This window comes from Episyrphus balteatus, chromosome 2, assembly GCF_945859705.1.
Source record: "Episyrphus balteatus chromosome 2, idEpiBalt1.1, whole genome shotgun sequence".
Taxonomy (NCBI): Eukaryota; Metazoa; Arthropoda; class Insecta; order Diptera; family Syrphidae; genus Episyrphus; species Episyrphus balteatus.
Window position 1 is genome coordinate 104,452,610 of NC_079135.1, and position 26,784 is coordinate 104,479,393.

The 26,784-nt window shown below is 29.5% G+C and overlaps 1 protein-coding gene across 2 annotated transcripts in view; it reads left to right on the forward strand.

The window, feature by feature from the left end:
* The window catches only part of LOC129908609 (protein obstructor-E-like), a 125,140-nt gene that overhangs the window by 86,366 nt on the left and 11,990 nt on the right, over positions 1–26,784 (forward strand). For both annotated transcript variants that reach the window (XM_055985235.1, XM_055985234.1), the window contains one exon: positions 21,181–21,444. In XM_055985235.1, the coding sequence (XP_055841210.1) occupies positions 21,181–21,444 (264 nt within the window). The remainder of the gene's footprint in view (positions 1–21,180; positions 21,445–26,784) is intronic.

Below are 26,784 nucleotides of genomic sequence, written 5' to 3' on the forward strand. Positions count from 1 at the left end.
CAGAATACGTTGTTTACATTTACCCATTATGAAAAATATTCTGGGGTAGATGTAAACACATGCAAATCGACATAAATGTCCTGTATTTTAAAATTTGCTTGTATCACATAGAATCTACATCAAAATTAAAAACAAAAAAGTATTTGCAAATTATACTGACTTAATTGAATCTGCAAAAACATTTAATTTTTCTGAAAGACTAACGACTTGTTTGGCACTTTAAAAAAATATCTTTCACGGAAAATACGCTCGTCGAATGAATTCTCTCTTGACAGCAATGAGCTTGTAGTATAATTTAAAAGATACATGCGTCCGCGATTTGTACTTATGTATGCATCAAATAGATTTAACTGAAGCTTGTTATGAGCCATGTTTCCATTTACCCCTGTTTACATTTACCCACATTGACCCTACTAAAGCAAAGAAATCTTGAAAGATTTTTGAAAATTTAAACACCTTTTTTCAAACTCATAGAAATGTACCTATAAGAAAATTTGAAACTTTAAAATTAATTTTATCGTAATTTTATAAGTATAAATAATTTTTAATAAGACATTTGAAAAACAATAAAATTATCATATAAGTAGCTATTAGTTTTCGAATAATGAAGGATGGATCGTTGAACTTGACCAGAATGTTTTTTTTTTTTTGGTTTTAATCTTCCTTTTTAACACTAATAAAAATAAATTGCACGACTGGGGTCGCACGTACTTGCTCTTATGCTTAAAGTAACTATAATGTTAAAGCTTTTTATTCAAGAAATTTAAAATTCGATATTTTGAAGAAATTTCATAAGTAGTATAAAAAAATTAAATCTGTTTTTATAATTAATAAAACTCCGTTTTAAAATATCTTAAAAAAAAAAACAAATATGCCATTTTATTTCTCGTATAAAAAGGTATTTTTAGAAAAAAAATTTTGAAAATTGTAGGAGCTGTTTTTTAAAAAAATAATTTTTTATATTATAAAATTTTTTTAGCATTTTTCAAAAAAAAAGTTGGTATGCCATTTTGAAGAAATAATTAATTTACACATAAAAACAAAATTTCAAAATTTTTCATTGATCCGTTTTCAAAAAATTGATTTTGCAAAAAAAAATTTTGAAATATTTTTTAAAAAACCAAAAATGCGGTTTTTGAAAATTTTCTAAAATTTTAATATTATCTTTACTTACACACTTTTGTATAAAAATTTTCATTTAAATCGGGTTAATTTTGTACGAGATATTCAGAAACGAAAAAAACCGTTCTATGACAGGTACCGTTAATAACGGTACAAAAAATATTTTTTTTATTTAAAAAGTTGGCCCTTATGTGTAGTATTACACACAAAAATTTTAATCAAAATCGTTAGAGCCGTTTTTGAAAAAAATTAACTTTTCTATTTCCGTTATATGGCAGGTACCGTTAGTTTTGGTCATAAAAAAAAAATTTCAATTTCCCCTCTAGGGAATCACCAAAAACTGCTAACTACCAAGTTTGAAGAAAATCACTTCACTCGTTTAGGCTGCAGCTCCAGATAGAGACAGACGGACAGACAGACAGACAGACAGACAGACAGACAGACAGAATTGCCGGACCCACTTTTTTGGCATTCTCCATCATCGTAATGTCATGTAAAATTGTTATCTCGAGTTCGATTTTTTTTACGAATCCTAAACTTGCCCTATAGTACCTATATCGCAAGTAAAAAATACTAGAACAACAGCGGTTACAATGAAAATAAAATAAAGTACAGTCCAATAACTCAATAACATGTGTTTTTTTAACCTTACAATATATTATTATTAGAGATACATTTTGTGAGTAAGTAAGACAAAAATGATTTCGGATTTTGGGTATAGTTTTGGAGTAGGGTTGAAAAAAAATGTTTCTAATAGCATAAAACTTATCAAGGAATTAGTTTTGTGGAAAAAATCATAATTTAATCATTTTTTTTTTATTTATCAAAAATGTCAATTTTATTTTAGTACAGCTGTTTCCGTTTTATGCGCAAAAAGCATACAAATAATTTATTCAAAACAATCATTTTCATAAAAAAAAGCAAAAAAAAAACATGAATTTTTATCTTCTCACGTCATTAATTCCATTTTTTTCCTTAACAATCTATAAAAAAATTTATATCATCTGAAAGCTCAAAATATGTATATCTATCAGGTCTATGAGACATCTACAAAAAGAGCTAGAATTTTTTGAACTCGATTAAATTTTATTAAAAAAAGCAAAAAAAAAACATTTATTTTTATGTCCTCAGGCTATGGAATCAATTTTTTTGTTTGACAACCTATAAAAAATATGTACCTACTATGTGAAAGCTTATTATTTCACCTTTCATATAACGTATCAATCTCATTTGAAAGATGCCTACAAGAGAAGTTAGAATTTTTAAAAGTCAACCATCTCGAATTTCCAGACTGAGATTACAGTACTTCCCACACTGTCGGGGGGCAACAGACCTTCACTGGTGTTTTGAGGTTTTTTGCAAGTTTCTTGATTTAACAATACCTGATACAATTACCAAATGAAAGGTAATTGTATCAGAATGCTCATAAAATAATAAAATTTCTATCTGCTCTTGGTCAAAAGTTATAACATGTTGAATTCTAAAATTTTATCGTTATCTCAAAATTGTGTTTACGAAACTTCGCACACATATAGTCGTAGTCATGGTCTATCATTACTCCATATATTTTATTCCTGTATCTATTAAAGAAAAAAAAAGATAAAAATAAAAAACGATGACAATCGGTTAAAAAAGGTCAAAAAACGTGTTTTTTAAAAACTTGTTTCTTCCGTTATTCAGTCAAAACTCACTAAAAGATTTGAGATTTTTTGAACGCTCCAAAAAAAAAAGCTAAAAATTACCCAAAAATACCCCTAAAAAACAAGGTGTTTTTCAAAAATTCATATTTCGAAACGCAGAGTGTTGGAAAAAAATCCGTATCAGACGCCTAATTTTTTTTCCCTCATCTTTCACCTGGCATCTTTAGAATTGTCAAAAAAAAAATTCCTTTACCATCATAATCATTTTGTCATAGCCCCAACACGTGTTTGCAACGTTCAAACAAAACGTTATAGCTTAGTTTCAAAATTTTTTAGAATTTTTTCTTAAATGCAGTTATTCTTAAATTAATCTCATCTATCTATACCAAAAAAGAACAATTCTCTACGACTTTGCGTTTAGATTTTAGCCCAAATTTCATCTTTCCGTTTTACCCCTGTTTACCCTATTAAATGACGGAATTTTTAAAAATCCTTCACTTAGATTAAGCTTTAGGTTATTATCTTTCAAATAAGCTATAGAAAATTTTTGTATCTTTAATAGTTTATTTTTAATTTTGAATTGAAATTTTTTGCCGCACTGCGAAAGTGCGAGAGTGTAACGTTAGAAAATGGCGTCACTTTTTTGTGGTGGCTGCCATGGTTCATCGATTTATAAGACGTTATCGCGCCAAAAACCCTTAATATAAGATTTATTTAATCGACAGCATCAATATTGATCTGGGTGAAGACACCCAAATGAGAGTCCAAAATGAAACTTCGACTTTTAATATTCTAGGGAATCACAATCTTGACACGCATTTGCGACCTTTTTGACCTTAAGTAATCACTTAAAGGTGTTACAGTTAGAAACATTTTAGCAAATTTTTCTGTCTTGCTCACTTTGAAAAGTCATGAAAAATTGTTTTTATACTTATAGTATATGTATATTTACGCTTGATATACCTATATACTTTTACTTTTATTCTCATTTTTGTTTTGGTTTTCATAGTCATTTCCGGCTGTAAAAAAAGTACCTACGAATTTTCTTTTTCTTAGAAAGTTCTCCATCATCCTTTTTATTGTCCTTTGAAATAATTTTTTTTTATTTTTATTTTCTTAAAGCATTTATATTGTTGTTTAAAAAATGTTTTATTTGTGCCGTGTTGTCAACATTCATCATTATGCTATGGGAATTCTCTGGAACTCATCACAAGTTTACGACATGGTCCTTTGAGTATATTTTTTTTTCTCCCGAAAACAGTTAAAGATTTAATGATGAATTGAAGAAAAATATAAATCAGTTAGGCAAAAGAAAAATGGTACACAAATTTAAGAAAAAATGGCATATTCAATGTTTTTTTACTTGTTTTTGTCAATGTTTCCCCAAAGAGAAAAAAGTTTGCAGTTTCTTTTTGTGTTTGTTTTTCTTTTCATTTTTTGTCTAGACAAAATGTGGACATTTACACTTGTCAAGGAATTATTTATTTATCAGGTAATTGTTTGCTTTAAATTTTGTGGATTTTTGTTAGCTTTAAATTCAAAATACATTCAAATTCCAACAAAATCTCTAAAATTTTACATTTAGAAATTTTTAATATCGTTATCAATTATGTGAAAACAAGTTTTGTGAAGATTTTTGTCGCATTCTAGTTACCACAACAACATAAATACTTTTATCAGGACTTGAAAAGAACTTAAACAAAACCATAGTTTTTTTTTTTTGTTTGAAGTCCACGCACTCTAAATAATTAAATGTGATGGTATATTGCATATATCCTTCCATAATGGCACCTGCTGTTTTGAGGTTAAACCTGATTTCTTTTTTTTCGTGTGAGTATGTATTTGGTTTAAAAACAAAAACCCTAAAGGAACAAAGATAAAAATGAAAATAAAAAAAAAAAAAAATTATAACAAAAACCACATTCTGTATGTGACGCATATCGGAAATCCGTTCAACAAATGACACAATTGCTGGTGCATTTGGCAATAATACTTTTAACCGCTCGCTTGTGGTTACACATTGTACAATGTGCTCTTTCATACGCTTACCACAAAGTAAATTAAATTTTATACTTATATTTATAATTTTTTCGATATATATTATTTTTTTATTTATAAAAACCACCTGCAACCAAAAATTAAAAAAAAAATGAATATATTAAAACTGTATCATCATTATCATTACTATATTTTATTGGCAAAATTTATATAAATTTCAAACAAATGCCAACAAAAATTCTGAACCGATTATTATATTTAACAAAGTGATTGAAATTTTAAACCACAGAAGGTATGCATTGCACCATTTAAATAGCTTTAAGAATTATTTTTGGTAATTGATTTAATACTTTTTGTTGAGGATTTTGGGTACCTCATTAGTTAATGTGTAACACCCACCTAGCAAGTCATAAAGGCGATAAACGATTAAAATAATTGGTCCACAAGTGCTATTTATAAATTGACAAATATTTATGTGTTCGGCGAGTTCTATGGGCTTAAATACTTCTTTATTTGGTGTTAGCTCTTATCTTTTCAAAATTCTTGGTAAAGGTTTTTTTTTTTAGATTTCTTGTAAGCCTATTTAAATGCTTCTTTATAAAAAAAAATCTTAACCTCAACCGATTAAGATTTAAGAAAATATAAATCTAATGAAATATTTTGTATTCAAATTTAAAACTACCTCTTTAGTGCTCAATTTTGATGTTAACATAATGGTTAATAAATGTCAATTCGTTTGATTAATTACATCAACAATTTGCGCTAATAACTTTCTATAAAAAAGTACGTATACACCACAGTAACCCTCTAATTTCATTCTAAATTAATGACTAATTTAATGAAGAAACAAGTTGACTTCTTTTAATCATTTTTCGTGGAAAAACTCATAAAAAAAAAAATAAAGGGTATTGGACGAACTTGTTCTTTTATTTATGTATTTGCCAAATGGATCTACGAAAAAAGGAATAGAATTAGATTAATTTTTCTTTTTAAACTAACATAAAAATAATTTTACACCAAGTCTTCATTTAAGTGAAACGGCCATAGTCTCTTGTTTATTTATTTGCTCTAAGCTTCTCTTAGCTTGTCATAAACTAATTTAACCTAGCCCTAGACAAATAGTGGGTCGGTTGTATTTGCTTGAAAAATGAAAAACGTTCAAGAGCAACCGAAATAAAAATGAGAAACTGGGTCGCACGTACTTGCTCTTATGGTAAATGGGCTTAGAATGTTAAAGTTTTTTTTATAGACGAATAAACGAATAAAGAAACGAATAATTTTAAGTTAAATTTTATCATTAATTTTATAAGTAATAATGTAAGAGTTGATTTTAAAATTACGGAAACACCTTCTTAAATGGTTTTGATCTCCAAATGAGATAAGCCATTTGGTTTCTTATATTACCAAGAATTTTTTGGAATTTTTTTTTTTAATTGTTTACGAGAAATCAAGAAAACGAATCTATGCTAGATACCGTTCATAAAGGTTAAAAACATATTTTTTCTATATCAAAAGTAGGACCTTAGTATATGCAACAGTGCATATTTTTTTAACCGACTTTCAAAAAGGAGGAGGTTCTCAATTCGTCAGCACTTTCGACTGGGTCTCATTTTAAATTGATCCAATTTTGACTATGGGGTACTTTCATTGTAACGGGGGGTGACACACTTACATCATTTTTTATTTCTGGTTAACAAACTATTCACTAAAAAGGGTATTTAACAGCTTTATTGTATTTATTTTTAATATATTTTTCGAATCACATTTTGTTCACCCATATTTCTTGATAAAATGTAACGGATATGACGTTAGAAAATCTATTCAGTCTGCTTCGGTGATTTTAAGAAGCCATATTGTAGTTTTTTAAATGAAAAGTTATGGATATTTTATAACGTTTCCAGTAAGCATATGTTTGAAAGAAGTTTTTTTTTAAAAACAGTGTTTTTATAACAATAATTCAAAAATGTAACGGGTGTGACATATTTTTATGTGACATTGTAGGAAAATACGTGTTTATACAATATATAAACATTAAAATTATTTAGCATTCTCTATTTTTGTAATATCATTGTTATCTTGAGTATGATTTTTTTACGAATCCTTAACTAGCCCTTTTGTACCTATGTAATGTATATGGCAAGAAAAAAAAAAACAAACCTATCATAGGTATCAAGAAAAAGAAATTTTTCTGAAAGAAAAACGAAAAAACAGGGCGTCATTTTCAAGCAATACCAGCGCAACAGTTTATGTAACCGTGTTTAAGTTAAACACGGACAGGCAAAAAATCTTCGGCCTTTCAAAAATTTTCAATATCTATTGTTGACTAAAACTGCTCCTTTGTCAAGGCTGCCATTTTTAAAAATTTGTCTCGTGCACAGACAAATTTGTCGTCACGTACACACAAATCATTTTTATTGCTGTTTATATTTTCAGAATGTCTCAACAAAAAAGTAATGCTCGTTCGGTCTGTCTATCTGTTTCTAGGAGTAAAAGATTCTAGATGAATCCTTTCTTTTTCCCTTTATTAAGGCAAGGTATTAAAATCCAGTTTTGAATTTCTGTTTTTTTCTTTGAGGACTTAATTGAGCTCCGTGGACTGTTTACCTCTTAAATTTTTATTTAATACATAAATTTAAAAAAATCTGTTTTTAATTTTTGTAAAATTGGTAGCTTAAAATTGTATTTGATAACGTTAAGAGCTGTTAAATAAAATATGAAATTTCCATCCTGATAAAGTTCGCAACGGGCTTGTTGCCTAGTATATTTTACTAGAAACTTATAAGAGTCAGGAGGAAACTTATACTTAGTTAATTTGTTTTACTGATAAATATGTATATTTATATGTATTTTCATCAGACGAAACGTTCAAATTTTGAAATAGGTTCCCTTCTTCGTATAATATTGTTTCCAATTAGACTACATATTAGAGTTTGAATTTTATTTTAATTTTTTTGTACCATTTTTTGAGTGATTTATATTCCCCATGGATAAACTGAATCACACAGTAATCAATCACAGCCAAGCTCGTTTCGCTGATTTCGTAAATCTCATTTTCGCTCTAATACGAAAAGATTATACAAAACTCACTTCAACAAAAAACATACACATGTACAAAATATATCTCAACATAACATTTGAAAAATAAATTGAAAACCTCAACCCTCAATTAGGAGTGAAGCAATTTGAGAAAGTCCTTACACTCTCAAAAACCTGTGTTTCATGTATAGAATATAGAGAGATACACGTTATACCACCTTTCGCACGAAAAACAACACAAAAAAAAAAAAAAAACATTGTATAAAATGATTATTCTCATTCCTGTTGGCTAAAAGTTCCGCACGAAAGTGTTTTGTCGCTAAGTATAAGAGCATCACCTTAAGAACAAGGATCTATGTACTGTATGAAAACACGGAGACAGACACACACCGAGACTAAGAAAAAGAAAACGCATCTTCAGGATGAGCGGCAGTAAAAGACAATGATGAAGGAAATAGAACGAAAAAATTAACTTCGTCCCATGCAAATCTTCAACAGATTTCCACCTATAACAACGCCATTCTCATATAATGTTCTAATTTTAAATTGAAGCAAAATGTAGAAGGAGACCAGACTCCCAGCCATGTCTTAATACACTCCTTATTTCATGTTCAGTGTTATCCTTCCAATTTCCTGCTATACATTTGGTGTCTTTTGATTATGATCATTTTCTTTTTTAATTTTTGAAAACTTTTTAGGGTCTAATTCTAAAAAAGTCAATAAAGAATATGACTGACAACTATCTGCAACCTAGAATTGTAAAATTGTATCCTTTTAAATGGGAAACCGACGAATAAAAAAGTTATGCGCGACAAAGTTACGCGCGTCAAAGTTACGCAAAACGAAGTTACGAAAACCCCAAGTTATTAAAGACCGAAGTTATGAAAGACCGAAGTTACGAAAAACCGAAGTTATGAAAAACCAGAGTTATGAACTCCAAAGCTATGAAACGATGTTTTAGGGTTGGCAACCATTAAGATGAACGATAACGGGAAGAACGTACCAAAAAGCAAGAGCGTATAGGTTGAGTGAAGGCAAGAAAAAAATTTTATGGAACGGGGGTATCTATCCCCCTCCGTTTAGCCGGGAGGGGGGATTTTCTAAAAAAAATTACTTAATTTGGATAAAGAATTATTTAAACTCAAAGGTTACACCAAAAGTAACGTACTGTACGTTCTTGTAAAGCTAAAAGCTATATCTTTTAACATGTTTTTAAATATAGCTGTTTAATTGACTAGTTTTTGAAAAATTAGTTTTCAAAATCAAAATTTTGAAAAACAGTCAAAAAATAAATTTCGAACTTATATCTTTCAAAATTTTATGTAATTAGGTGCAAATTTAAGTTATATAATTTAATATTTTGATTTGTTTTTATTGAAAACTGAAAACTATATCCAAAAACGTCTTGTCGTTTTCGATAAATTAAGAAAAAAAACTAAAACTACTTTTTTTCAAAAAAGCCATATATTTTTTTTGGAAATTAATTTTTCAAAAACTGTTTCATTAAACAGATTTATTTAGAAACAAGATACAAGAACAAGTCTTTGGCTTTACAAAAAAGTACAGTACGATGTTAATGGTGTAACCGTTGATTTTTAATATTTTTTTTCCAAATTAAGTAATTTTTTTTAGAAAATCTTCTTGCCTTGACTCAACCTATACGCTCAAGCTTTTTGATACGTTCCTGCCGTATATCGTTCATCTTAATGGTTGCCAACACTAAAACATCGTTTCATAGCTTTAGAGTTCATAATTATGTTTTTTCATAACTTCGGTTTTTCGTAACTTCGGTCTTTCATAACTTCGGTCTTTCATAACTTCTGTTTTTCGTAACTTCGGTTTTGCGTAACTTTGACGCACGTAACTCTGTCGCGCATAACTCTGGTATTCGTAACTCCGTTACCATTTCCTTTTAAATAGTTTTTCTTAAGTCAAAATAAAATATAAATCAATTAAGTTTTCAAAAAAATAAATCCCTAATCCAAAGATTTGGAGTGTATTTTAAGAAACGCGAAGTAAACGGCACGACGAAAGTATGCAAACGCTCCAATTGGCAGTATAAATAAGAAAATCTAGCAAAGTCACGTGAGCCTCATAAATTGTATAAAATGCAAATTTTGAGTCCCTTCGGCACTGCGGGTGATTAATGGATATATTCTCCCAGCCATCTGAGATGCTGCCGCCCTATATGTCGTATTATAGTCTCCTTTCTCATCGTCATCTTCATTCATGCTCTTGTACTTAAAACTAAAGTCCATAGAAGCAAGAGTATATTTTTTTTTATAATTTCATCCTATCACAGATTATTGTCATTGTCATCGATTTCATCAAAAAGTCATCCTATTTCGACCACAGTAGGACTATTACAAAACCTGAGTACAAAATTTAAGCAATCTAAAAAGAACACTATCATGCCAATAAAATCACTAATAGGAAAATTCTAATCAAAATCAAACAAGGATACTAAAGGAAAATGAGAAATTATTATCAAATCAAATTAGATCTAGTTTAATTTAACTTTGAATACAAACAAAAGTATTGAGTCACAAATGTTTGCTTCCGGAAAATGACACTACAGGTTATATCATGTGTTAAAAAGGTTGTTCATTTTAAATTGAGTTCGTTTTAATTTTATTTTTTGTTTGTAATAAGGATTGATTTATTGTAATTTCATTTTAGCATTTCGTATACAAAAAATGTAAATTTATCACATTGCTCAAAGACTATTTTAATACATACTTTGATTAACAATTTCAAAAAAAAAACAGAAATCAAATTAAGTTGGTATGCGTAGTTGTAGCAATTTAATGAGCATGCATGAGCACCTCAAACAAAAAATTAAAAAAAAATGCAATCTCCCGTTTTCTAATAGCTATTTGATAAGTTTTTTTTTGAAAATTATTTTTTTTTTTTAATTCTAATTTTTATTAATATTAAAACTGTACCTATACAAGTAATTGAGTTTGTAATGATTTTCGAAAAAAAAAAAAATTTTCAAATCCAATCCGTTTTCGAGAAAATAATCACAACAAAAAAAAAAAAACCTAAAGTTGCCAGGTGAAAGATGAGAAAAAAAAAATTAGGGGTCTAATACGGATTTTTTTCAACACTTTGCGTTTCGAAATATGAATTTTTGAAAAACAACTTGTTTTTAAGGGGTATTTTTGGGTAGTTTTTGATTTTTAGCTTTTTCTCGGAGTGTTCAAAAAATTTCAAACTTACAGGTAATGTATGTTTTGGCTTTATGAATACATGTGCAAAATATTGGAATCGTTTAGTGAGTTTTGACTGAATAACGGAAGAAGCAAGTTTTTAAAAAACACGTTTTTTGACCATTTTTAACCGATTTTCATCGTTTTTTATTTTTATCTTTTTTTCTTTAATAGATACAAGAATAAAGTATATGGAGTAATTAGATAGACCATGACCACGTCTAAACGTGTGCGAAGTTTCAATTATTTTCGAAAACATAATTTTGAGATAACGGTAAAATAAAATTTTTGAATTCAACAGGTTATAACTTTTGACCAAGAGCAGATAGAAATTTTATTAAACTTTTATGAGCATCCTGATACAATTACCTTTCATTTGGTATATTACACATAACGGTAGACTAACTACAAGCTACACAATGTTAAATCAAGAAACTTGCGAAAAACCTCAAAACACCAGTGGAGATCTGTTGCCCCCCCGAACAGCCACCAGTGTGGGAAGTACCGTAATCTCATTTTGGAAATTCGACATGGTTGAAAATTCTAACTTCTCTTGTAGGCATCTTTGAAATGAGATTGATTAGTCATATGAAAGGTGAAATAATAAGCTTTCACATGGTATATATTTTTTATAGGTTGTCAAACAAAAAAATTGATTCCATAGCCTGAGAACATAAAAATAAATGCTTTTTTTTTGCTTTTTTTAATGAAATTTGATCGAGTCCAAAAAATTCTAGCTCTTTTTGTAAATGTCTCATAGACCTGATCGATATACCTATATATTTTGAGCTAAGACAATAAGCTTTCAGATGGTATAAATTTTTTTATTGGTTGTTAAGACAAAAAAAAAATGGAATTAATGACGTGAGAAGATAAAAATTCATGTTTTTTTGTTGCTTTTTTTTTTGATGAAAATGATTGTTTTCAATAAATTATTTTTATACTTTTTGCGCATAAAAATTTAAAAATGGTTTTATTCTTAAGAAGAAATACTTGGCTTTTAAATTGCTTTTTTTTTTTGTAAGCTTTTAAAATAAAAAAATTTATAAAAAATAAAAAAAGGTATTTTTTTTTAGCTTTTTCTTGTAAATTATGATTTTTTGAAATAAGTAAACGCTTCAATTGACTCATTTTAAACAAAAGCACACAACCTGTTTTCTGACGACGTTATCACGTAAATCATCGTCCGTAAACCGGCTTTACAGACAACCTCTTTTTAAAGATCAAAATTAATGGTATGTATGTACAATATCACGAAAATAAAAAATATTGTTATTTTCCAAAACGGCTCTAATGATTAAAAACAATACGAAAATTAAAGAACTCAAACATTCTACTTTTTAAATTAAAAAAATATTCAACAGTTTTTAAAGTACCTACCATAAAACCATTTTTTTTTTTTTTTTTATTTTTGACATTATCGTAAACAATTTGACCGATTTGAACAAAAATATTTGTACAAAAATTCTTAATTCTTAATCTTTATCTTATCTTTATTTAAAAATAAAGGAAAATTTTATAAGTAGATAGAATTTTCTTGAAACTTTGTTCAATTGTAATTTTTTTTTTTTTCAGAAAGGTTTAAAATATGTGCACTTCGGGAGGATATGATTAAGTACCGTTGACTTTTCAGGAACTTCATTTTATGATGAAACATTAAATAAGTATCGCCCAGGCGTTCTAGACAAATAAAATGCACGACTGGGGTCGCACGAACTTGCTCTTAGAGTTAAAGTTGCTTAAATTTTTAAGACTTTTTATATAGAAATTTAGAAAAAAAAATAAAATTCGTTAAAAAAAAAAAAATAAAATAAAATCTGAAATTAAATTGCCCTCCAAAACAAGTATGCAGTTTTGATTGATATATTAACATGCATTTTTAGAAAAAAATTTTTCAAAATCGTTAGAGCCGTTTTTTAAAAAACTAATTTTTTATAAATAATTTTTTGGAAAAAAAGTTTAAAAATAAAATTGGTATGCCATTTTGTAGAAATCACTAATCAACATCTAAAAACAAAATTTCAAAAAAATTAAATGTCCCGTTTTCGAAAATTTGATTTTTCAAAAAAAAATTTTCAAAATATTTTTAAAAATCCAAAAATTATTTTTTTCAAAAATTTTATTTTTGGCTTATATTAAAATTATATAAATGCTTCTTCACAAAAAGTTTCGTTGAAATCGAATAAGCACTTTCGGAGATAATCGGATTTAAAAAAAAACGGTTCTATGGCAGGTACCGTTAATAATGATTTCCAAAAAAAATTTTTTTTATTAGAAGATAGACCTTAACTTTAAACTAACACTTGAATTTTTTAAACAAAATCGTTAGAGCCGTTTTTGAAATATTTCAATTTTACTAAAATCGGTATATGACAAGTACCGTTATTTTTGGTCCAAAAAAATTAATTCCAAAAACCCCTCTGGAGAGTCGCCAAATAACGCTGCATACCAGGTTTGACATCAATCGGTCCATCCGTTTAGGCTCTAGTTCCTTATACAGACAGACAGACAGACAGACGGACTTCCGGGACCCACTTTTTTGGCATTGTCTACCATCGTAATGTCATGGAAAAATGTTATCTCAACTTTTTTTTTTTGTACGAATGCATAACTTGATATATAGTACCTATATCGCAAGTAAAAAAATCTACCTGGCTCTCGGATTAGGCTTTGAAAGTTTAATCTTTAAATTTAATATTTTATATTGAAATAATACCCAAATGTAATTGTTTGTTGTTTCCATAATCCAACTAAAATATCAATCAATTCATTTAAAAACCATCAAAACAGAACTAAATTTTCCTAACACAGTTAATGTTTAATTTAACACCATTTTCTTTTATGTAGCTTTTTTTCACGAATCAAAAAATAATCAAGCAATAAATAGTAAAGATTATCTTTTATGTAGTTTTGCACTTTTCTTTTATACACTGTTAAATGCTTTATAAGAATTTCTATATACCCTATCAATTTCGACGAACCCTTTTTGCAAAAGCTACTACTACTAGACTCTGACAAAAATAATTGTTGAAGCCGAATCATACAATAAAGAAGTTAATCCCAATTTTATATACGAGTATATCACGTATAAAAGGATCCCAAAAGCAAAAGATAACACACAAAAAAATAGTTTGAGAATATAAAGAAGGTTTCATCTTTTTTTTTTTGTGTTACCCTAACATCAGCATCATACAGCTTTTTGGTGTTAGATTCTGTGTTTTCACGGAAAACCTCATAAACAATGGTATGATCCAAAACAATGGTATCCTTTTATAGCAGCTTTGTATCCTAGCAAAAAAAAAAGAAGGACAGATGAAAAAATTTCTGTATGTTGGTAGACATACCAACAAAAATCTAAAACAAGGTTAAAGCTGATAGAAAAGGGGGCTAAAGCTATAAGATTGTCGACAAGACATTAGCACAGCTTGAAGTTCATGGATACTACACACAAACACACAAATACACTTTTTTGTCGTCATCGTCACCGGTTGGTCATCGTGTCTGAATGAAGGACCTTCAAAAATGTGTCCACCTCTCTGTTGATTTCTTTTGTATATGTGATGCTTTATGGGATAGTCAAGAATGGTAACTTAATTCAAGAATCGTATATAAAACTAAGGGTGACTGTATTTCCTATACACGGTAGCTTTGGACCAAAAAAAAACACTGGACCTTTACTCCCCGAAACAAAAGGTGATTCCTGGCAAACATGTTTGTGTCTTGTGTGACGTGAGTCCTTATACTTTCTATCCGGGTTTATGTGATCCGCTTTCAGGGGATAATTTCATTCTTAGAAGAGCATTGAAAATATGAAGGTAAAAGACTGTAGACCTTGTGTATGTGGATGGGTAACTTAATTACCCGTTTGGTCTTCAATCCATCTCTCTCTCTCGGTTTAGAGGAATAACTTGGGGTATAGTGTCTTGTATGTGTCACACGTAGATACAGATTGTGAAATAGCTTTCAAGGAAGAGGAGACGCACACAACACATTTCTGGAAAACGGTTTAGCTATAACTTAGTTTAATGTGGCGAAGAAAAAAATCGGAATTTATGTGAACGACTTAAGTCCGTAAAAAGGGGTTTACCATTGCCACCCGCATTACCCCTATTCCATTGTTGCGGTGTAAATTGGATGAAGTATACCGTGCATGGACTCCAAATGCCATTGCTGTGATGTCGCCCCTTCGATATAGTGGTCTTTAAATGTACCTCTACTCTCTACCTTGTGTGGAAATATACTCACAAAAGATTATATTTAGGGTCAAGAGAGTTTCGTTAGGTATTTTTTTTTTCGTCTCTATTTTTATTATTATTATTGGTCTGTGCTTGTGTGGTGATTTAATTTAGTCGCTCAGATGGAGATTTGCTCCTGAGCACATTTCCATTTATCACTTGGTCATTATTTTTGCGTAAAAAGGAATCAAGATAATTTGATTTTTCTATGTCGTATTTTTATGGTTTAATGCTTGAAGGACATTGAAAAGGAATATTTATGTGACCCATGGATATTTTTTTTTTTTTTCTGAGGAAATGTTTTTGTTTCGTCATTGGATTTGAATTTATATGGAAAAACAGATAGGTGATTAGTATAATCAAGCAGTTTTGTTGGTAACATTTTTGTAAGTGTTATGTGCTGTTGATTCTTACCAAACAGAAATTTGGATTTTTTTTTTGGTGTTTCTTTAAATGAAACACTTTGAATGTATGATTTTTGTGATGAGATTTGATATGGAAGTAATTGAGTGACTTCTAAGAAATTTGTAATAAAATTGCAAAATATGTAATATTACCAAAACTTAACTGTATATTTCTAATTTTGATCAGAATTTGTTATAATTTGGAAAAAATGGCCAAATCTTTCGAAATTATAAAAATTACAATCTTTTCGTCATTACCAATCTCTTTAAAAATCTTATTTACTGAACCTTTGCAGTGCCAACATCATTAGCAAAATCTTTTAGGTACTGGAAATGGAAAAATTAAGTAAAGATTCCTTGATTAACAGGTGTTCATTTTTAGAACGGCTTACGGCAGCAAAATCTACTGCATCAGTCTTAAAGATTGGGTAATTTTGAAAACTTATTTATAAGTAGAATTATGAAACTCAAAATTTCGAAAAAAAAAAGAATTTTTTTGAAAAACAGAACTGGAAAGCAGAATTTTGAAATCCCAATTTTGAAAAAAGAATTTTGACCCTAAAAGAGATTTTTGGCCTCCCCCTTTCGAATTCCAAAGATTCTAGGTTCTTTTAGGGCTCGTCTTAAACGGACTTTCGCTTCTTTTGTACTAACTTTTCACGTGAAAAATTTCTTAAAAATATGCTTTCGCCGGCCCGCTTTTGAAAGTATTCTATTAGAACTATTTTTTTGTTTCTTACCCTTAAATTTATCAGAGAATCAAGCTGTTCTTATTTTTTGAATTCAGATTTTAAAAGGGTGTAAAAGTGGGGAAAAAATTATACTAAAATAGTTTTTTTTTTTTAATAGCTGTAATTCTTTGTGTTTTTAGCTGTTTGGCTTAAGAGAATTAAATGTTCCACAATGAACAACTTCGTTAAAACACTTTTAAAAATCCAAAAAAAAAATATAAAATCTTAAAAAAGGGAGAGTAAATTTTTTTTTGTTTTTGTCCTTAACTATAGAAATATTAAATTTAGGGATTCAAAAATGTGGAATCTTCTCACGAATAACTTTTAAAACCTGCTATAATTTTCAAAAATTTCATATTCAATAAAGGAGGCTAAGCCACGAAAGAAATCGGGAACAACATGAATCATCTTTCAAAAATAACAATAATCAAAAAAGGGGGATAATTTTATTCTCATCAATCAAATATCAAATATTATTTTTTTCTCACTCGATTATTAAAAATAACGAATGTATTTTCTTCGAAATCGGAAATTTTCATTTTTAAGTGATTATTGAATTAATTTGCTATAATTACACATTAGTCTATTTAATAGACCCGAGCTCCAGAGCAAAAATAGAACAAATTCGTTCAAGACTTTTTATTGGCGATTATGGTTCCTTGGCATACAAGAATACTCCAGCCAAAAGTGCTACTAAATCCATTGGTGCATTTCTGAGAAAACGGCAACACTGGTCGGTTTTCAGTTTTTTTGATTTAACTCGAAAACCAAGCCTGACTTTGAAATTGTTCAAAGACACTTTTCATAGCAAATTAAATTTTCTGTCAAGTTAAGATGGTTAAAAAATTTTAAAAATTATTTTTGACTAAAATTCTAACCTAAAATCAAAGAAAAAAAAGTTAAAAAATTGACAATTTTATTTTTTTTTACTAAATCAAGGGGCATTTTGTGTATGTAGCCGAGACGTCCAAACTTTGTACTAATGAAATAAAGTAGAGGTAAAATCCTTTGATAATATGCAATTTTTAATTTTTTTTGTCAAGAAACAACTTAAATGTACCTATTCAAAAACTAGCACTTTTTCTAAATTTTTGACTTTTTTAGTGAAAAGCAAGTTTTTAAAACTCGATAAAATCCTATTAATTGGTAACTTTTAGACTTTTAAAGTAAACATACTTCGAGGGATTGATTTAATATAAACTAAATATGACAAACAAAAAAATTTATTTGCATCCTTATGGCCTTTTGTGCAATTTTGTGTATGTGCATTTTTATAAATTCGGGTCGAATGGATGGACGGAGAGCCATTAGCTTTGGTCTATTGCATAGAAGAACATTTAATACCAACTCTTTTACTGTTTTCAATGGCCTGAAAAACAATTCTTGTAAAATCCGCGACCAACGAAAAGTTTCTCTTGAAAAACGAAAAAAATACTGTAATGAGTTTGAAACAAAATAGCTCAGGCAAATTAGTAAATCAAATTGCACTTTTCGCGGGACAAATTTTTTTCATGGAACGTGTTTAGGTGAATGTCCTGAATGAATTTTTTGGGATGATAAGATATCGGGAACAGCCGCCATCTTGGAAAAGAGGTCGGTGCCGTTTTTATTTTATAACTCCATTTTTACTCATTTAAACCAAAAATGTCCGAGGATAAACTTATTATCAATTAAATTATCTAAAAAATGATATACAAATGAATTCCGTGAGTTAGTTAAATTCAATTTTATAGTCGGTCAAAGTCCAAATTCTTCTCGCAAGGTTAAGACAATATGATATTTTTTCAAATATCTGAAGAACTTTTGATTTGTTTGGGATTTTCTTCAAGAATGAATTATAGCACTTTTGATTATCTATAAAATGAGCCCTTTATCTAAACTGTAACCAACATAATGTATAAGCCATCTAACGTCGAAGTTCACATTCTACTAGTCAAAAGTGAGAAAATAACAAGAATTGTTTTTCAGGCCATTGAAAACAGTAAAAGAGTTGGTATTAAATGTTCTTCTATGCAATAGACCAAAGCTAATGGCTCTCCGTCCATCCATTCGACCCGAATTTATAAAAATGCACATACACAAAATTGCACAAAAGGCCATAAGGATGCAAATAAATTTTTTTGTTTGTCATATTTAGTTTATATTAAATCAATCCCTCGAAGTATGTTTACTTTAAAAGTCTAAAAGTTACCAATTAATAGGATTTTATCGAGTTTTAAAAACTTGCTTTTCACTAAAAAAGTCAAAAATTTAGAAAAAGTGCTAGTTTTTGAATAGGTACATTTAAGTTGTTTCTTGACAAAAAAAATTAAAAATTGCATATTATCAAAGGATTTTACCTCTACTTTATTTCATTAGTACAAAGTTTGGACGTCTCGGCTACATACACAAAATGCCCCTTGATTTAGTAAAAAAAAATAAAATTGTCAATTTTTTAACTTTTTTTTCTTTGATTTTAGGTTAGAATTTTAGTCAAAAATAATTTTTAAAATTTTTTAACCATCTTAACTTGACAGAAAATTTAATTTGCTATGAAAAGTGTCTTTGAACAATTTCAAAGTCAGGCTTGGTTTTCGAGTTAAATCAAAAAAACTGAAAACCGACCAGTGTTGCCGTTTTCTCAGAAATGCACCAATGGATTTAGTAGCACTTTTGGCTGGAGTATTCTTGTATGCCAAGGAATCATAATCAGCAATAAAAACTCTTGAACGAATTTGTTCCATCCAAAAGGGTCTATTCAATAGACTACATGTTTAATGAAAAAATAAAGAAGTCAAAGTATTTTTTCTTTAAATTAACATTTCGTCATATTAGGAAAAATGTACCTATGTAAATTTTATTTAGGTAATAGAGCTATGCAGTTTTTGATAAAACAGTTGAAATTTTACATTTATTAATGAAAACCTTTATATTATGAGGAAGTTTTGAGTTTATGAAAATAAGTTATAATTTTACGAAAAGTTTTTGTGAATAACAATTTTTTTTCGTTAAAATGATAATGCAATTTTCCGTTAAGTGATGAATCTTTTCATTGGAATGGATTTTTGGGCTCTAAAGAATGATAATGAAAGAATTGTATTTTGAAAACAAAATAAGTGCTTACTTAATTACAGTAAATTACCTTAAATACTGTTAAATATTCGAATCATGAACACATTTTAGAAAAAAAAAAATCCGAAAAGTATTTTTTTGTAGTTCTTTAAAAAAAAAAAAATCAAAGTTATATTTTTATAGATACAAATTTTTCAACATATTTTTCTTTTGGAACAATTATAAGGACACATTTTTAAAGTTGAAAAAATAAATACAAAAATCAAAAATAGGGGTGCTATAGGTAGTTACCTATTTTTGTTTTTTGTCACTTACTATCAAAATATTGAACTTGTAAAGAACAACTTTTAAAATTTGGAACAACAACAAATAAAAACGTTTTAAGAAAAAGAGCAAAAAGGGAGACTAGTTCAAAAACGATTTTAAACTCAAAAAATTCTAATATTCCAGATAAAATTAGGAATAAGATTTCAAAAATAACAATAAAGAAAAAGAGGCTAGGTTCACTTGTCAATCAATAACATAATAACAAATATTATTTTTACAAAAGGGGAAATTGATTTTTTAGTACCTGCCTGTATGACCAAAATGTAAAAGTTTATTTTTTTTTTCCAAAAAACGACTTTAACGATTTTGATTTAAAAATAAACCCTATGGATTTAGAGCCCCCGCACACTACAAACTTTCTATCGGCCGACAGTTTAGTCGGTCTCTTAATCAGAATAAAAATATATGAGAGTGCGCACACTACAACGATTAAGTATCGGCCGATCAAAAAGTTTGTTTGATCGAAAAAAAAAGTTTGTTTTGCTTCACAATTGCCTTCAAACTAAAATGTTTCCTAGCGACCCGACTGTTTAGTCGGCTGCCTGTGCGCACACTAGGAGCCCAACCCGACTAAACTATCGGCCGATAGAAAGTCTGTAGTGTGAGGGGGCTCTTAAGGTCAAAATTTTGAAATATAAAAATAGTTGTTGCACTTTTCAATTTTTCCGAAAAATAATGATATTGAGAGGAATCAAACGCTTTTATCAAAACAATAGGTACATCTGTGTTCCTATTCAACTTTCTCAAATTTTTTATTTAAACAATTTTTAAAAGAAACTTCCGTGTTAAATACTTATTTTTTCAAAGAATTGATCTAGTCATTTTCTCCTTAACTTTCGATTAAATGTTATAATAACAAAGAAAACCAATTTAGATCCTAAAATTGATCTTCTATATATTTTTATGGGTTATGCCAACCAATAAAGTCAACATGTTGTGTCTCCAACAATCAAATTCTATAATAACAGCTCATTGAACTGACAATTCCTTTGTCTTTTCTCTTTCTCGATTTTAATTGAAAGTTCCAAGTTACAAATTTCCAGTAAACCAAGTTGATTAGACTGGCAAATTGTATCTTTGGTCAATAATTCCTTTTGATATACTCTAATTCTGTGTAAAATCCATTGAAGCTATTTCTCTTTGATCAAAAGTTCATGTTAAAGTTTTTACTCTCCAGTCAAATACACAATATAACACCAACAGACCAACACCTACATAGTATAAATATAAAGAAAGCCTATACCAATACACAAATATACCCAAACCCTTTCTCTCTTTGGGGTACTTAATTGCATGTCAATATTGCACTAAACTGCCCAATTTTCAAAGGCAAATTTCAAAATTTATCCCAATAATGCTTCTCTCCTTCTTGCAAAATCTAATCCCCAATTGCATTTTCAATTTACAAAAATCCTCTTTTACAGTGTTCTTCTCGAATGGATGCAATGGACAACAACAACAGCAGCAGCAACAGCAGCTGAAGGGCAACCAAGAGGATCCATGCAAGATAAAACAACGTGTTGTCAGTGACGAAGTCTATTGCGACAGATATTGGGAATGTGTCAGCAATCAGCCCGAACTCTATGATTGTCCCAATGGGCTGGTGTTTGCTGGTAAAAATCGTGGCGTTACCGAAGGGTGCGACTATCCATGGAGGGCAAACTACTGTGAGGGCAAGCAGTTGGCAAGTGAGTATCTACTAGTTATTCTATTTGAATTTCTATTTAGCACCAGATGTGACCACATCGTTCGGGCAATACACTCATAGAGTGTAGGTACCTCTACGCACAATAAGATGGGTTTGATTTTAACATGGTTCCCACTTTAAAACAATATGTCTTTGAATGTTTTAATTTTGAAATGATTAGTTTCTAAAATGTTTTTGTTTTTTTTTTTTTTTAAATATTAATGAAAAAATCTTAAAAACCTAATGTAGGCAAGTGAGTAGGGTGGGTCAAAAAAACGAAATTCTTTTTTTTTGATTTGGTACTCCGAAAAATCGATTGCTAGACACCTCTTGAATATACACACCAAATATGAGCTCTTTGTATTAATGGGAAGGTCCTCCGCTTTGCAATTTTCCATTTTTACATCAAGCTTCTACTAAACAAAAATCATTTTTTTGTTAATTGACTTTTTGGCAAATTTCTTTTCATATTCCTGTAGGAAATTGAACGCGCTACAAAAAAGGCCTTCGACACTTTTTTCGTTTATCTAACCGTTTAATAGATATTTGAGGTCCAAAAATCGAGAAAATCTTTAAAAATTCGTTTTTTGTTCTTAATTTTGTAAAAAATTGAAAAATTATTATAATCAACCGCGCAAATTCATTGCTCCACAAAAAAGGTCATATTAACTTTTTTCATTAATCTAACCATTCTAAAGATATTTGAGGTCAAAGTTAAAAGAAATATATTTTTTACTTTTCAAAATTTTCTAATTCACTGAAAGTTCATTATTATCAAGTTAGCAAGATGTATTCTTGTAAGAGCTTGAACGTTCTACAAAAAATTCCTTGGCGTCAAATTGATTGCTTTGACCGTTTAGAAGTTATTCGTATCCAAACCAATGGCCACTGATTTCAATAGCTTTCTTATGACCCGTATGCATTGCGATTTGGATACGAATATCTTTTAAACGGTTAAAGCATTAAAAACCATTAAAAAATTGTTTCACTAAATTGATTTTTGTGGTATTTTTTTCAGCCCATTCAAGAAACATATTAAAAGAATTTCGGGTCAATGTGGCGTGTGAACGTTACACATATGTAACGTTTTTTTTTTTTTTTTAAACTTAATTACACCGGCACACAAAAAAGTAACTTTAGAAACGTAATAGATAAGTCTAGTTTAGTGAATCTAAATCCAAGGTCCATATACCTCTTTGAGGTTTTGGTTTTGATTTTGAGTCAAGTGTAAAATGGGATCGGGTCAAAATTCTGGCTTCAAAATTCTGCTTTTCAAAATTCTGCTTTTTTAACGAAAATTCTGTTTTTCAAAATTCTGCTTTTTTTCTATTCTGCTTTTTAAAATTCTGCTTTTCAAAATTCTGCCAGCATTATACTGAAACAAAAAAATTCTGCCAATTCTGTTTTTTTTTTTGTATAGCATATGTGCTGACTAAAGAAAAATACACCTCATTAATGTAATTAAACATTGGTACTTTCCTAATTTTTTTTGTTTAAGTGTCGGAAATATTTTTAAAATGCATAGACTGACTTTCTTTCGAATAAAATCTATAATTTATTGGAACCGATGTTGTTTGATACAAAATATTCCTTTTCTTATTCAAATTTTTGATTATTCATCTTTATTAAAAAAAATTTGAATTATTTTCGGAAATGTTTAGTATTAGGTAAAGCAAAAATTAATATGCATTCAAAGAATGACAAATTATGTAGGTAAGTAATAAAATAAGCAGACAATTTATCAAGAAGATGATTTTACAGAATTTTGCAAAAAATTAAAAAATTAATTTTTTGCTGAATTTTGAAAAACAGAATTTTGAAAAGCAGAATTTTGAAAAACAGAATTTTGAAAAACAGAACTTTGAAAAGCAGAATTTTGAAAGCAGAATTTTGTAAAGCAGAATTTTGAAAGCAGAATTTTGACAAAAGAATTTTGACCCCGGCAGAATTTTGACCCCAACCCGTGTAAAATACCACTAAAAAAATTTTTTGAAGTTCACCTGAATCTTTACGGATCAAACAGACCTGGGATTCCGATTCAGAGCTTTTAAACTCATAACCATAAATAGATCTTGTCAAATGTACACAGAACTTTTTTGTCGCTACGAGTGGACCACTCCTGGCAAGCACAAAAAAAAATGTTATCTGTATGTTTGACCAGGCTTACCTAGGGCTATGTATTTGTATCTGTAAATCTAAATTAGAGGTCCGTTTGAGACGTAAAAGTTAAGGTTTTGAGTGAGTTAAAAAAAATCACCAAAGTGAAAACATGAGCAATCTTTCCATTTTTAATGATATGTTGAACTTCACTCAAAACGAGGACCTGCCAAACAGACCTCGGATTCAGACTCATTAATCGAAATAGATAACCCTAAGTCAGTCTAGTTCGTTGAACATAACATTTTTTTTTATGTAGGCGTTATTACTTGTTAAATGTTATTTAAAAGATCAATAATGCTTTTAGTTACCATTTCACAATTAAATTTTAACCCAAAATAATTTTTCTCTTTTGGTTGTAAAGTAACTTTTCCCGATGCACAGTGTGGCCAATGGTATCAAAAGCTGGCCAAAATAGCTATTTTTAATTTGTACCGAAATTGCCAATTATAAATTTACTTTAATTAGAAGGATTAATAGGATGCACAAAACCGGTTTTTATTCCACGATTTTAGCCTAACGGGGAGAGTAACTCCACTTTAAAATGTCACCATTGACGAAATTATTCGTTATTTAACTTTTTTATGCTCCCGTGGGTGTTTCAAGTTTTAAGGCTATTTCGTTAAAACAAAAGATAAAAATTTGAAATAACTATGGAATAACAAACAAAAGAAAAGCTTTAGATTCTCATTTTTCTTTTGAGTTATGAGTGTGTAGTTTGTTTGAAATAATTTTTCGAATTCTGTGTCTTTAAGATCATTCGTGTTTTGTGTGCATCATACAAATTTCTTGAGTAAAATTTCATAACGATGTAAAGTGGCGCTTTGTTTTTGGTGTCCATTTATTCACGAGTGTCATCTTTCGTGTCAATTAAAAAAATGTTGCAAATGTTTGCCCCTTTTTGAGTAAACACTATGTGAAGTTATCTAAAAATAACCATTTTTTTGCAAATATTTCTCAGATTCCGGCAGTGCTGACAATACCGGTCAACTAGATTTTTGACACAAGGACTTAATTATACTTTTCTGAAGGTGTAAGAGATTCTGAACTTGTATCCATAGTCAGAATTATTCTATTAGCCACAACTGAGAGTGTGTACGGTTGGCATGCTGGCTAAAAATTTAAGAAAATAGTCTTGATCAACAAAATGGAAACTCATCTCATGCATAAAATAAGATCGGAAAGATTTAAACAGTTTTTTGATGAAGGAAAACAGATCACGGCGTCAAACTATGCTGAAATAATAAACCACAATTAGCATAACCTCAAAAACATTCAAAATAAGTGTTTTGTTTTTGCATTTTAGAACGCTAATATTTAAAAAAAAAAAAAACGAAAGCTAAAAGAATATTTCTGAATGTGTATTCGAGTTCAGTATTCCTAAATCCTTCAGAAAAGTATATTTTGGTTCTCTGGACAAAAAAAAAATTGCATTTTGTTGACCAGTGTATTTTTTGATTAAGAAGATTTTGTTAACCCAAATAATGAGTGAGGTCAAAAATCTTTGAGCGATAAAACTATATTTTTTAAGAAAAACCTTATTTAAATAATAAAACCAGTAAATTCAAAGTATTGAAAAATTAAATAACAATTTTCCTTCTCAAACAACTTCAAAGCTAAAGGTAACAGGTACCTTCTTAGTTATGTGCGTTTTTAATAATTTGTCATAGAATCAAAAGAGTAGTCTTAGTTTTGTACTTTATTATAGTATTTTTATACATAACAAACCTAAAAACGAACAAAAATAATTTTTGCCAACTTTTCCTACCATCGGCCACACTGTGCGATGGACCATTTTAACCATCTACATCTACCTAACTTATCCATAAACATAAGTTCAAGTTGATATTTGAAGCTTTATTGTGAATAACAAGTCACTTTAAATAAATATTCTTACCTTTGAGAAAGCCTAAATCTCTGTGGATAAAGGATATACACTATTTCCTCCGATTCATTCGCCCAGTGCAGTGCAGTACAGTTCATGTGTCATGTCCTTAAATCTTTACCACCAGTCTGGACTTCTTGAGGACTTATCTTCTGCTTTTATAAAACCTAGAAAATTAAACCCGTTTTCCGTTTTTTTTTTGGCTTTTAGTGCAGAAAAAAAGTCTTTTTGAAGGCTTCATTTTTCTTGTTTTGAAAAGGGTATTAATCAAACTTTTAAAATTACTGTCTGAATTGAGAAATAAGATCTTTATTAGCGTTAGACTTCATAATTGCTGAAAAAAACGATTGTTTTGGCATGTCTAAATGTTGTGCCATAGAATGTTCTTATTCTCATTTTTAGCCTGCCATTGATAAATTCGTTTGCTTACCCCTACTAACAATTTTGCTTTTATAATGCTTTACAGAAGCAACAATTGCATCTATAAAGCTTTATAGAACCAAAATTGTTTGTCGGGACTTCAAGTCTGATTTGTCAAATCAATGGTGTATACTTCCTTTTTCTCTGCGCTGTTATGATCTCGATGTCGAGGGGATCATAACCTTCCCACGTTACTGCTTCACACTAGTGATCCGCCTGTGGGGTTCGCCGGGTTGACCTCAGAAATCGGCGGCAAGCCTCCCGGTTTTGTATTGTTCCGTTTCTGAGGCCAACTGAATGCTGGTGTTTTTGCATTTGCTTGTACCAGGAGTTTTTAGGCCTACCTTTCTTTTTATTTCGTGTTGGAACGTTATATGATATTGCTTTTTTGACGGGGTTCTCAGGATCTCTCCTTTGAACATGGCAATACCAACTGAGTCGGTCGTGTTCAATTTTTTGGGAGATGGTATTTTTAACATGAAGGCTTCCTCGGATCTTTGTACTTCTAATTCTATCAAGCTTTGTTACTCCTGCTGTCATGCGAAGCATCTTCATCTCAGCTGCCGTTAACTTAATCTCATACTTTTTGTACATTGTCCAACATTGTGAACCGTATGTGAGTGCTGGACGCACAACTGCGGTGTAGAGCCTTCCTTTCAGCTTAGGGGGCATTTTTCGATCACAGAAGATAGCAGAATTTTCCCGCCACTTCATCCACCCTACGCTTACGCGATGATTGATATCGTCATCACAAGTACCTTCGTTATTTATCATAGACCCCATATATTTAAACTTTTCACACTTGGGAAGCACTACACCATTCAAATAAATGTCAGGAATAGGCCTGTGTGGATCAGTCAAGTGACTGAAAGTCAATTG